At 50.8% G+C, this 13,810-nt stretch overlaps 2 protein-coding genes across 2 annotated transcripts in view; both read right to left on the bottom strand.

Annotated features, from left to right (window-relative positions):
• LOC139673811 (zinc finger protein 850-like) overlaps positions 1 to 13,810 on the bottom strand; it is a 685,564-nt gene that overhangs the window by 22,048 nt on the left and 649,706 nt on the right. The gene's annotated exons all lie outside the window — the stretch shown is intronic.
• Positions 8,602 to 9,516, bottom strand: LOC139673894 (olfactory receptor 14C36-like). Its single transcript, XM_071559827.1, has one exon. It carries the CDS (start codon positions 9,514 to 9,516, stop codon positions 8,602 to 8,604), a length of 915 nt encoding a protein of 304 aa, XP_071415928.1.

A 13,810-nucleotide genomic window follows, 5' to 3' on the forward strand; every position in this document is an offset into this window, starting at 1 on the left:
CACTTTTTGAAAATTACCTTTTCCCCAACTGGGTCAAGATGTTGGGCTCTTTCACAGTTGCCTGAAGTAACTCAGAATCATAGAGTGTCCTGAGTTTCATGGACCTTCAAAGATCATCTAGATCCAACCTCTGTGACATGAACAGGGGCACCTTGCACTAGACCGGGTTGCCCAAGAGCTCTGCCCAGCCTGGCCTTGAACACTCCAGCAATGGGGCATCCACAGCTTCTCTGGGAAACCTGTGCTAGCACCCTCAGAGGGAAAGATTTCTTCCTAATACCTCATCTAAACCTTCTGATTCAGTCATTCCCCCTTTTCCTGTCACTCCAGGCCCTGGTAAATAGTCTCTCTCCATCTTCCTTTTTGTTCTTCAAGGTACTGAAAGGCCACAGTTAGGCCACCCCAAAGGTTCCCTTCTCCCAGCCAAACAATCCCAGCTCTCTCAGCCTTCCCTCATGGCACAGCTGCTCCATCCCTCTGATCATCTTGGTGCCTCCTCTGGACTCGCTCCACCAGCTCCATGTCCTTGCTGTGCTGGGACCCCACAGCTGGATACAGCACTGCAGGTGGGGTCTCACCTGAGAGGGCAGAGGGGCAGAATCCCCCTCCCCTGCTGCCCAGGCTGCTTTGGAGACAGCCCAGGACACCACTGGTCACCACTTGCCTTGCTGACCAAAGATCCAGTAACACATCCGGCTGGAAAGGCCTCCTGACCTGGGTCAGGAAGTTTTGCTTCATGCATTCCAGGAGTCTCCTGCAGTGCCCAGAGCCCTCTATGCTGCTTTCCCAGGAGATGTCAAGCAGGTTCCCTCAGCAGGACAAGGCCCTGTGATCTTGATGCCTCCTGTGAGGTCCAGGTGAGAACATTCCCACCTATTTCTTCTAAACCAGAGTCACACATCCTGTACCCTGGAGGGGATGGAAAGGAAAAGTGATTTGATGATTTAGGGAGTCTTACAGGAAGCCACTGTAACAGATGTGTGAGATAAGTGCAAAGCTGATCATCCAAACCCCAGGGGTGTCACTGACACTGGTCACTGCTCCCCTGTGTCAGGTGAGAGAGCTCCACCTGAGAAACCTCACAGAGTTCCTTGTGTGAGGTGGGGCAGGGGCAGTGATGGGCAAGAAGGGTTTAACTGGGGCACTGGGAACTTTCCCTTCCAGAGGGAAGAAAATGATAAGCTTTTAATATTCTTTTTAGTTCTTCTCCTTGTCTTACAGGAATACAAATTCCTGATACTCTTATGTAGTTTCCCTGGGACCCTCTGCCCAGGCTCCATCTGCAGCTCCAAAGGGCTCCTGATGTCCTGCAGCTCCTCTGTGACAGCTGCCAGTGCCAGGCAAGGACCTCAAATACACCTGAGCCTCCAGCAGCACTGGGTACTGATGGTCAGTCAGTGCAGCTCAGCCTGAAACCCAAACAGTATCCTTCAATATCTTGATTTTTCAGTTACCTCTTTCTGTCAATTGAAATGATTCAATACTTTCAATGAAATGTCAATACAATTTCTGCCATGTCAGAATGTGAATTTTCAGGATGTGTGTTGATTGCAGGAGAGGATTTATCAGAATCATAGAGGTGATGAGTCATTGCATCATAGAATCACTTGGGTTGGAAAAGCCCTCCAAGGTCACCCAGTCCAACCATAACCCAGCACTGCCAAGTCCACCAATGTCCCCAGGTCCACATCGCAGGTCCCTGGGAGTGTTTCACTGACAACAAGGAGAATTTTGGGTGGGCACCTTTACACACACAGATATTGTTGTGTTCACACATCTCTGCCTGTGTTTGTGTGTGCGAATTGACTGTGATGTGAATGTGGTTATTGTGAATCTATAATTGAGTCACTGTTGAGATTGCAGCAAATTCTGTGTAATCCCTTGATAACTGTTACATTGGTCAATGATTAAGTGCTATTAATCCCTTTTCCCCCTTTTGTATGCAAACCCTTTGCTTTCTGACCCTCTTCCATCCCAAGTCTCTGTGTAAATCATCCCCTTTCCTTCTAAAATATATGGGCTTTTTGAGGTCCACTTTGAAATTTTCCTTCTTACTTAAACTACCAAACTCCAATTACTACAGGTCTTCAAGACTTGAAGACAAAGGAAGAGAAATAATTTATTCTTCTGTGTTTTAATGAGCCCCACTGTGTATTTGGAGATGAGTCCATGATTCTTAGGAAGTGAGAGAAGATTGAAAAAGTGACTCAAGAAGTCAGAAGCAAAACTCCAAGTCCCTTGAAGCACCAATGGGCCCCAGTGAGGGCAAGCACTGACAAAGCCTCCCCAGGGACTCCTTAGAGCAGATCCCTGGAGGCCCTGATTGCAGGGAGACAAAGGCTCTGTGCAGGCACCTGCAATGCTGAGAAAACCCTGGGCTGGGTTGGAGGAAGCACAAAGGCCAAGGCCTGAGCCCCAGGCCCTGGGACAGCAGGTCCTGTCCCTCACAGGTGGCTCAGGGCTGTTTGTGGGGCAGTGGGATGGGAGGGGGAGGAACAACAAATGTTCAAATCTGTGCAACCCCTCCCAGCATCCTCAGGGATGGGTGAGGGAGAAACGAAGTTCAGAACCTCAAAAGAAAGTTCCTTCTGCTGTTCTCAGTGGCAGAGGCACCTGCCAGAGTCCAGGGGACAAAGGCCTGGGTGCCTTTGTGCCTTCCAGCCCTGCCAGAGCCCTTGGCCATCTGTCCTGCAGCCTGTCCTGCCCTGTCCCTGCTGCTCCTCTGGCCTTGCAGGCTGCACACACCCATCCTGCTTTGCCACCAGCCCTCCCAGCAGCATTTCTGTGCCCTCACTGATGTCTCTGCACCATCTCTGGCTGTTCCCTGGAACACAAAACAATGGGATGATACTGACTCACTCTTATTGAACTCTTGCACCACAAGGCTCCTCTCTGTGTGACATTTCTTTTTCCTCCCTTCCACTCAGAAACTCCTAAGCTGCACTTTGTGACTTTCTTTCTCTTTCCACTACCAAGAAAAGCTCTGTTATCCTGGCAGAATGACAGAATATGCTTAGTTGGAAGGGGTCTGTAAGGATAATTGAGTCCAACCCTTAGCCCTGCACAGGACCATCCCCAAGAGTCACACCATGTGAGGATCATCCAAGCGCTGCTTGAGCTCTGTCAGGCTTGGTGCTGTGACCAGAGCCCCAGGGAGCCTGTCGAATGCCCAACCAGATCTTCCTTGGACCGTCTCCAGTTCTTCCTCATTCCTCCACAATGGGGAACCTCAAACTCAGACACATCAGTCCAGATGTGCTACCCCAGGGTTCATTCCAAGGGGGTGACACCTCCCTTGTCTGGGTGGCCACACTCCCCCCAAGGCAGCCCCATGTCCTGTTGTCCTTATTAACTTTGATCCTGAGCCCCTGTGCCACAGGACATCCCTCACACAGCCCAGCCCTTCTCCTCGGGGTCACTCCAGAGCTGTTCAGGTCCCTGCCCTCATCTCTGGGTCATTGTGCCCCCAGGGCAGGACTGACCTCTTTGCCTTCTAAAACTCCAGCAGGTTTGTGTTGGCAGAGCCCAGAGCTCCTCAGGGCCCCTGAGAGGGACTCTCACCTGAGGCAGCTCTCAGGGTGTGTGGACAGGTGGCTCAGCTGCCTCTGGGTGCCCAAGGCTGCTGCTGCCTGTCAGGGAGGTGACAGATGTGACCTGGCAGCCCCTTCCCAGCCACGGCCCCCTGGAGATGCTGAGGCACAGCTGACTCCTCACAGCATTGCCACCCATCTGCTCCTTGTGTGCCATGAGCTGATCAGGTCCAGGTCACCTCACATTCCTCTCCAACACCTTGTGCCTGCTCTGGGCCCTCAAGCTCCTTGTCCTGCTCCCAAGGGCTGTTTGGGAGTAGTTAATGGTCAAGGGTTGGGGTTTAGAGCTCAGGGTAGGGATTAGGCAGAAGTTTAGGAGGTTTGGGATTCTGCTGACAGAGTGTGGTTCATGATTAGGGGGAAAGATTTTTGGTCTGGGTTAGGATTAAAGCTTGGGGGTTTCATAATAATACTGCAGGTGTAGGTTTGGGATGGGCATTAGAGTACAAATAAGAGTCTGGAGTGCTGGGTTTGGCCTTTTCCTTCGAGGTCAGATTGAGATTGGGATTAGATCAGTGGATTCCTTTGAATGGGAGTAGCAGCACTTTTAGGTTGGGGGTTGAGATCAGAAATTGGGTAAAGGTCTGTCAGAAGTGTTTTCAAAGTCAGCGTTTCAGAACCCTCAGCACAACCTGAACCTGTTTTGACATCATCAAAATGTTTCCTCTCTGTTGTCCAAGCTCCTCTTTCCTTCCCCAGTTATCCCAGTTCCTCGCAGTCTCCCCAGAACTCCCATCTGGATGGGCTCAGCTTTGTGCTAACACTGTGCAACCTCATGGAGTCAAAGGGCCATTGTAACATGCTGGGCCTCATGGACAAAATAACTGAAATGTTTCAGAACCTTATGGAATCAAGGGGTCATTTTGACACTGCTGGGTGTCATGGAAATAAAGGAACCCCGGGACACTGATGAGCCTTTTCAAATCAAGGGGCAATTGTGGCACCACAGGGCCTGATGGAGCCAAAGGAACTGAGGGATGCTGTTCAGCCTCATGAAATCAAGATGCCATAGGGACACTGGAACCTCATGGGATCAAGGGGCCATTGTGACATGCAGGGAAACTCATGGAAGAAAAGGGACCCTGAGTCATTTCAGAACCTCAGGACCCAAGGGGTCACTGGGACCCCAGAATTCCATGGGATCAGCAGACCCGCTGCCTCCCCCCCACTGCCACATGAACCAGAGTCGTGGCTCTGCCACCCCTTGGGCCCCTCTGGAGTCAGCGTTTGCTTCAGCAGCACAACTTGTCTCATATGAGGCATTTTCCAGATTTTGCTTTGCCCCCTTTCCTGTGGTTTTATTTTTTGTTCTTTGTTCCTCCAGGGGGGCAAAGGGGAATGGGAAGCACATGTTGATCAGCATTTCTATCTGTACACAAAAGGGAGTTGGGACAAGGGTGGGGGAGAAATAAAAGCTATTTCTCTCACTCTCTGTTGTTGGTTTGAACTGTTCCCTTGGTATTGTACTTTTGCTGATGCATTTCTGGTCACTAAACTTATTTTTTTCATTTAATACTTCCTTGTATTTTGTCTCTGTGTATTTGTGGGGAATAAAGGGGAAAGAGTTCATTTTATTGGAGTTCCCATTCCAATATTGGTCTTTAAACCAAGGCTGGTTGCTCAAGGGCTCCCTGAAATTGGTATCATACACAAAGGATTTGACAATTCAGTTTGTCCCATTGGACAGAGAGATAATAAAAATGTTCCGTATTGCTGGTCAAGGGCTGGTCACTGAGGGATCTCACCAGGAAGTTGCTGCCAAGGGGACTCTGTACCATTACTTTTATTTGACACTTCTCGTTCAGCCAAATTCCCACCTATCACACGTTCCACTTCTTTAGTCCAGCTGTCACCAATCTGGCCATCAGGAGACTATGGCAGACCATGTCAAAGGCCTTGCTAAAGTTTGGGCACACAATGTCCCTTTCTTTTTCCTCCCAAATGGATTCTGCAATCTCTTCCCTTTTCCTTCCCATGCCTGGAAATGGCTGCAGGAGGACTTGCCATATCCTCTTCCCCGTTAAGCCTGACCAGTCTGGAACTCTCCCAATCCTCCCTCCTGCCCTGTTTGAAAACTGGTTCCATGTCTGCCTTTCTGAAGTCCCCAGAAATGTCTGGGATGGCTCTGGCCTTTCCAAGGGGTTTGAGAGAGGTCTCAAAATGACCCTGCCCAGCCTGCTCAATATCCCTGGCACCAAAGGCCTTTTCCATATCCCACAGTTCCAGTTTAGTGCCCAAAAAACAATACATGCCTTGCCAGATCCTTGGAGCCATTCAGAAGCGAGGCAGGAGGGATTTCTTCCTACAGACCCACCACTCCAATGGTCTCTCTGTGCACTCCATGGCTGTCCTGAGCATTTTCCCTGGTGCCTCCCTGCCCTGAATGTTTCTGGCCATCAGGCTGTAGGTGAGGGGGGTGAGCAGGTGCCTGAGGATGATGTAGAGCAAGGGCTGTGTGAAACTATCCCAGGAGGGCTGTGCTGGGCAAGGATGGGGATGTTGCAGAAAACAGTGGCCGTGGTGAGGTGAGAGGGGCAGGTGGAGAGACCTTGTGGCTGCCTGTGCTGGGCAGGAGCTGCCCCAGGATGGCAGCTCTGAAGCACACACAGGATGCTCCTGTAAATGAAAAAGCAAGACTGGAGCTAAAAATCAGGCTGGGAAAGCAGAGCAAGAGTGTCATGGTGTCACTGCAGGAGAGTTCCAGCACCTTGACCAGGCCACAGAAGACATGATGCAGAAAGTCAGGGCCACAAACAGTGTGTGGGACAAAAAGGATACCATGACTGTGGATGACAGAACTCCCTCGAGCCAGGGTGCAGCTCTGCTGGAGACAACCCTTCCAGTCCATGAGTCTTGCAGACAGCAGGGCTGGCAAACAGCCCAGTGCTGGTCAGGGGATGTGGCCACCAGCTGGAAACACTTGGCATGTGCCAAAGGTACAGGAAATGGCAGTGACAGTGCTGGGAGAAGAGACTCTGCTGTCCCCAGCCAGGGAACACTCGGGGTAGTGGAACTGTGGCAGGTTTGAAAGTTTTCCTCTTGTAGCCTCATGATGAGGCTGTTCCCAACAGAGTCATGGGGCAGGTCATGAGGGAGACAACAAGATTTTCTGAAGGTTGTGGAGAGTCCTCATTTCAAACAGTAAGAACTGCACGGATGATGTCTGAATTTCCTAGTCCCTTTTATCAATGGAAATATTTATTCTTCCCTTTACCTTCTTTATCTCCTTTAAAATCTTCATGTCCCCTCTCCCCTGCTTGGACACCTGTGACTGAGAGCATTTGTTTCTCTGTTGGGTGCTCACTGAAGCTGTGCAGGCAGCTCAGAGGGGTGACCCATGGAGGTGTGTGTGCCTCTGGCTGCATCCCACTGTCCAGCTGTGCTCTGTGCTCTGGGAAAGGGCAGGAATGCTGCCTGCTGGAGGGCAAAGCTGCTCCTGCCTACAGAGCCCTTTCTGCCTGCACAGGGGAAATGCTGCCCAGCCAGGCTGCTTTGCTGCTGGGCAGGGAAAGGGACAGGCCAGAAGGGAGGGCAGGGGGACAGAACAGACAGGGAAACATCCAGTGTATTTGAGGAGGCAAGTGGGAGAAATCTTACTGGGACAGAGTGAGTTATTCTTGAAGCCACACCGAGGAATGTCAGGGCTCTGACAGGTGCCCACACCTGAGCTGAGCTCATGACCTACTCACACTCCCAGGGCAGTTCAGAGACACGAGTCCTTCTCTTGCACACACACAGACAGTTCCTGGCAGCAGGTGCAGTGTCTCCCTGGGCTCCTGCTGCCACTGCCAGGGGCTGGAGGCACCTCAGCCCTGTGGGGGGTCACCTGCTCTGCCCCTGTCTGAGATGCCGCAGGGCCCAAGGGATGGACACGGGGAACTCTGTGCTCAGAAGCACATCCCAGGGCTGCATCCAGGGGGTTTCCCAGGGCACATGAGTCTAAAATGGAAGTGACATCAGGACACTGCCTGTCCCATTAGATTTATGGCAACCCAGGAACAGCTGATGCTGTTTGTGCTCACTCAAGTTCATGTCCCCACACAGACATGATATACCTGCTGAAGTCCCCTCTGTATGGAGCAAACATGAACTTCTGACCTGATCACTTGAAGCCTCTCTGTGGAGAGATAAATGTCCTCTTGCAGGTGGGGTGAGAGGCCAGTGCCAGGAATTGTGTTCTCAGGGGCTGGTCTGTGAGAATTGCTCTGGGTCACCTTCCAAGGCTGTCCATGGAACAAAGACACAGGCCAGACCCTGCTCTGCTGGTGCTTCAGACCCATTCCAGGAAATCTGGCTGTGCAAGGAAACTGCTTTGTGCCCCCACCCTGCACACTCACATTCTGCAACTGGGCACTGGGATTTACGTTACCAGGACACTTCCTTGAGCACATTCCTATTGGCAACTTTGGAGAAAGCTGAAAGCCTTCCTGCCCTGCCCTCAGGAGATGCCCTTCCCTGATGGAGCTGCTGTTGTGCAGCCCAGCTGTGTCCCAGCAGTGCCCATGGCCTGTCCCTGCCCAGGACGGACATGCAGCAGGATGTGACCAAGTTGCAAGAGCACTAAGGCCTTATAGCAACAGTAGGGTTGGAAGAAGAGTGTGGAAGTGGAAAAGGAGCAGATATAAAAAGACAAAGTGCTGGTGCTCCCTGGCAATGCTGCTGTGCTGTGATAGTCTTACTCTCTCCCTCTGCACACAGGCACTGCCACTGGCCTTCCTGTGGCTACAAAAGAAGGAACTGGAACAAACAAACTGCACCAATATCTTTTATTTGCTTTAAATATTAAAATGATCATTCTCTCATTTACACCATCTCCAAGTAAAACACAAAAGATTAAGGATTAAATAAAAACTGAGGATCAAAAATAAAGTTTAGTTGCACACAACTTAAGAAGAAAAAAGAAAAAATAAGCACCATAATCATCACCCAAAACAGAAGGTTGGACAGATAATGAGTTTCTTTATGAGTGATTTGCACATGAAAACAGGCAGGTATTTACTTTAAAAATGCATCAAGTCATTATTTTCCTCACAGCATCCTTGAGTTCCTTATTTCTCAGGCTGTAGATGAAGGGGTTCAGTGATGGAGGCACCACCGAGTACAGAACTGTCAATGTCAGATCCAGAGACGGGGAGGAGATGGAGGGAGGCTTAAGATAGGCAAAAAATGATGTGCTGATAAATAGGGAGACCACAGTCAGCTGAGGGACGCACGTGGAAAAGGCTTTGTGCCGTCCCTGCTCAGAGGGGATCCTCAGCACAGCCCTGAAGATCTGCACATAGGAGAAAACTATGAAAATGAAACAGCCAAACAGTAAACAGGCACTAACCAAAATGAGCCCAATTTCCCTGAGGTTGGAGTGTGAGCAGGAGAGCTTGAGAATCTGAGGGATTTCACAAAAAAACTGATTCAGGGCATTGCCCTGGCACAGGGGCAGGGAAAATGTATTGACTGTGTGCAGCAGAGCACTGAGAAAGCCACTGGCCCAGGCAGCTGCTGCCATGTGGGCACAAGCTCTGCTGCCCAGGAGGGTCCCGTAGTGCAGGGGTTTGCAGATGGCAACGTAGCGGTCGTAGCACATGATGGTGAGGAGGGAAAACTCTATCACGATGAAGAAGACAAAGAAAAAGAGCTGTGCAGCACATCCCATGTAGGAGATGGTTGGGGTGTCCCAGAGAGAGTTGTGCATGGCTTTGGGGACAGTGGTGCAGATGGAGCCCAGGTCTGTGAGGGACAGGTTGAGCAGGAAGAAGTGCATGGGGGTGTGCAGGTGGTGGTCACAGGCTACGGCGCTGATGATGAGGCCGTTGCCCAGGAGGGCAGCCAGGGAGATGCCCAGGAAGAGCCACAAGTGCAGGAGCTGCAGCTGCCGCGTGTCTGCCAATGGCAGGAGGAGGAACTGGCTGATGGAGCTGCTGTTGGGCATTTTGTTCCTCAGAATATTTTGATCTGTTGAGGAGGAAAAGACAGGAATTTTTTAGGCCAGATTTCTACAAGCAAAACACTGCATATGTCACAGCCACTCCACTCTCAGGCTCTCTCCCCACAGTCAGACTTCCCTGCAGCTCCTTCCCCTGAGCTCTGGGGTTTGCTGCGTAAGGGGCCCACTGGAACCAGTAACTCTGTGATGGGCTCCTGAGGAGTCCTTCTTGTTTATCAGTGAGGGGGGACTCAGAACACAGGGTGATCTCTAAATGTAATCACAGAATATTCTGAGCTGGAAGGGACCCTCAAGGATCATGGAATCCAACCCTTAGCCCTGCAGAGAATCATTCCCAAGAATTACACCATGTCCCTGAGAGCTTTCTACAAGTGCATCCTGAGCTCTGTCAGCCTTGGTGCTGTGACCACTGCCCTGGGCAGCCTCTTCAAGTGCCCAATCACTCTCTGGGAGAAGAACCTTTTTCTAATATCCAACCTTAACTTTCCTTGAAATGTTCGGTCATTCCCTCGGGTTTTGTCACTGGCCAGTGACAGAGAAGAGATCAGTATCTCTCCTTCCTTCTTGTCCTCACTTGTGATACTTCAAAGAGCTTCTCAGCATGGCTGTTTGCACTTTGCCAGCTGAAGATCTGAGGGAATTACTTCTATTTGTTCACCCAGTTGCACCTGCCATAGTTAGTAATGGTTGTGGATGCTTGAAATCACTGACAATCTATTTGCTCTGTAGGTCAAGTCTTGTGCATCCTGAGAGGCAAAGGGACAGTCCCTTAGTGGAGACAGAAGAGCTGTTCTGCCCATCAGTGCTGTTCTCACCTGCCCTGTGCTGGCAGCTTGGAGCTGGATGAGCATCATACACAACTGTTCCCCCAAAACAAAACTGCACACTGCTGAGAGCAGAGGAACCCAGAAATCCGAGTCCAAAGAGCAGAAAGACAAACTCCTCACCTTTTTCATCTCTCTCCTCCCAGACAGAGACACAGAGCTATCATTGTAGATGCCCAGAGCATTTCCATGGATTTAGCACTGAGGTGATTTCTCCATGGAGTTCCTAGACAGCACAGAGATACTGTGGGAGAGCTGTGCCCCTTTGGAGGGCATCCTGCAACCCTGCAGGAGACCCCGGGAAACAGATGGATATCCTGAAGTTGCCTGGCGGGGTCCTGGGCACTTTGCTCCCGCAGAAACATCACTACAGCAGGACCCAAAGGGTTTGTGTCCGGACAGAAGCTGAAACTGCAACCCTGAATCCCCCTCATTGGCTCAGAAGAGCCAATGGTGAGAACAAGGACAGCACAGGCAACAGGGGATGGCAGTGAAATGCCACAATGCTCCTGCCAAGGGAGGAGGGACACACAGAGACAGATGGAAATCAGAAGCTTATCCTTCCCTGGGCTCTGGCTGCTGCAGGGCAATGCACACCTGAGCCCACATGGGCCTGAGGGCAGAGGCTCTGCTTAGGCTGGGAAAGGAGCCCAGGGAGGAGTTGGTCAGGGGAAGGTGTCTGTGCCACAGGGCCAGCAGGGAGGTGCCCACATGCCCCTTTCCAGCATTTGTGGCAGCAGCTCCCTCTCCCTCCCTGCCTGTCTGTGCTGGGAGGAGCTGATCCTGCCAGCAGCCACCTCCCTGTCACTCCTTCCACCCACACCTTCTCCCTGCAGGGCTAGGGCAGCTCCTTGGCCCTGCTGAGCTGTCTCTGGCAGGCAGCAGAGTCCCTGCCCCAGCACACAGATCCCTGGGCTGCAGGACCCTGCCCTGCAGGACAGCCCTTGGCACCCCTGGCTGCACTGCCACCCTCACTCCCCACAGCCATCCCTGGGAGAAGGGAACCTTCTTGCCCTCTGCCTCTGATGCTCCACACCAGGAAATCCAGGAGAGCCATCCTGACAGGTCTTCTCAGTGCTGGCATTTGGCAGGAATTAGAGACACTTCCAGGAACTCACCTGCACTGCTCTGCAGCCAGAGACTTACCCTGGAAAAGTGCTGTGAAGATTCCTCTCCTGATGAGCTCTCACCTGTCCTCCCACCCCAGAAGACGTAAACCTCTTTCTCACTTCTCTTGTCTGCCCTTGGTGCCTGCAGGTCCTGCCTTGCTCTGCCATATGGCCACCTCCTCTTCACTGAAGGTACTGTGGGAGTCCTTCTGAAAGATCCTGGAAGCTGTGGGATGTGCCAGCTTTAGGAGATCCTTGCAGGGAGGGAAGATTAACTTTCCTGCAGCCAGAGAATTCTTCTTTCAAATTCTGTGCAGTTTTCTCCTTTAATGAGAGCTCAGTCCCCTCCCAGCCCAGGCTGCCTCTCACCTCTGTCCCTTCCCTGCTGTGCCCTCGGTGTGTGCAGGCAGTGCCCTGAGCCCTGCTGGGCTGTGCACAGGAGCTGCTCCTGGGCAGAGCTGTCTCTCTGCAGCGCTGCCCGCTTGCCAGGAGCTCCCTGTGTGCCAGGAGCCCGGCCCAGCTCAGCAGCACAGCAACAGCCCAGGGCATTTAATGGCCCTCTGGGGGGTTTGGTGCTGAGTCCCTGAACATCAGACCCTGAGGAAAGTTGCAGAAACCTCTTGAGAAACCCAAGTCACATTCAAACTGTAAACTTTCTTGTGGTGCTAATGGGTCCCACTGAGGAATCAAACTCAGAAAACATTTCCAGCATCTTGTAAAATCACAAAGCTGGAAAGAGTAATGACAGGTCACAGAATCACAGAATCATCACGGTTGGAATAGACCTTCAAGATCCTCTGGTCCAACTCTGAGTGAAAACCACCATAATCACCCCTAAACCACTTCCCAGAGTGTTACATTGATGCCAAAGTGGTTTTTGGTTTCTGATTTTTCACATTTTGTAGATTTAGGAACACAGCAGCTATAGATTTTTAGTAGGTTAACATTTCTAGCTTGAGTTTAATGTCTTTCTATCTCTACCCCTGCCCCAGAACAGGTAGCAAGATTCTCTAGCTGTTTAGTCTCTTTTCCATGGTAAAGAGCTGAAGGATATCAGAAAGCCTACGGAATGAAACATAAACACATGTCAGAGTGACCCAGAGGTCAGGACTGGAAGAACTTCAAAAGACCTTTGTGTGCCCGAAGAAGAGGAGGTGGATAAAGACAGAGGGTCTTGACCATCCCAGACCCAGTTCCAAGGGGTGGAACAGGGGTGGAACCAGGGCTGGACTGAGAAATATGTAAAGCAATGATTGGAGAGATCTTATTATAAAAGCCATGGAAACTAGAACTGGAGGGCACGTGCATGTCATGTATTCCTGTGGGCCGTAGGCCTGTGATATTAAAGGACCTTTACTTTTTATCTTACCCTACACTAACGTGGCTTAGAGTCCTGCTATGGGGGGGCACTCATGGCATCAACACCCAGGTGCCATGTGAACACTTCCAGAGACAACACCACTTCACTGAGTTACTTATTCAAGCCTATACACTCAGTGAAAAAAACAATTAATATCTAATCTGAACCTCAACTGACACAATTAAGGGTCATTTTCTCTCATCTGGTCACTACAGCCTTGATAGAACAGAACAAATCCCACCCCACTAAAACCTCATTTTCAGTCTTTGCAGAGAGCAATGAGGTCCTCTCTGAGCCTCTTCTCCTCCAGACTCCAGAACACCAGTTCCTTTAGGCATTCCTCATGACACATTATTTCCAGTCTCTTCCCAAGCTCCATTCCCTTCACTGGACACACTCCAGGCCCTCAATGTCCTTTTTGCAGTGAAGGGCCCAGAACTGGACACAGGACTTGAGGTGGGGCCTCACCAGTGTCCAGTACAGATGGACAATCTCCGTCCTGGTCCTGCTGGCCACACTAATTTTCATACAGGCCAGGATGCCATTGGGCTTCTTGCCCACATGGGCACTCTCTGGCTCATATTCAGCTGCTCTCAAACAGACATCCCAAGTCCCTTCTGGCTGAGCAGCTCTCAGGACACTCTGCCCACAGCCTGGAGCATTTCATGCGGTTTGTTGGGACCCAAGGGCAGGACCTGACACTTGGCCTTATTGATCCAGCTTGTCCAGATCCCTCTGCAGAGCCTTCCTGCCCTGTTTTAAAATAACTGCTTTGACACAGTGCACTGCACTATTTTATGCTATAAGATACTCTACTAGGAGGTTTTTAGCTTTTCCACAGGAGAGTAAATATTTAAGTAAAGGATTAAGATCTTTTATCTGTTCACTTCTCTGTTCTTTTGTCTGCTCATTTGTCATAATAAGTAATTCATTTTACATAAGTATATCTGATTTGTCATTGTTAAAACCTGTGGGAAAAAGTGATT

The sequence above is a fragment of the Pithys albifrons genome, chromosome 7 (assembly GCF_047495875.1).
Source record: "Pithys albifrons albifrons isolate INPA30051 chromosome 7, PitAlb_v1, whole genome shotgun sequence".
Taxonomy (NCBI): domain Eukaryota; kingdom Metazoa; phylum Chordata; class Aves; order Passeriformes; family Thamnophilidae; genus Pithys; species Pithys albifrons.

Excerpts from the sequence above, each read along its gene's own strand:
- LOC139673894 (XM_071559827.1), bottom strand. The coding sequence starts at position 9,516 with ATGCCCAACAGCAGCTCCATCAGCCAGTTCCTCCTCCTGCCATTGGCA.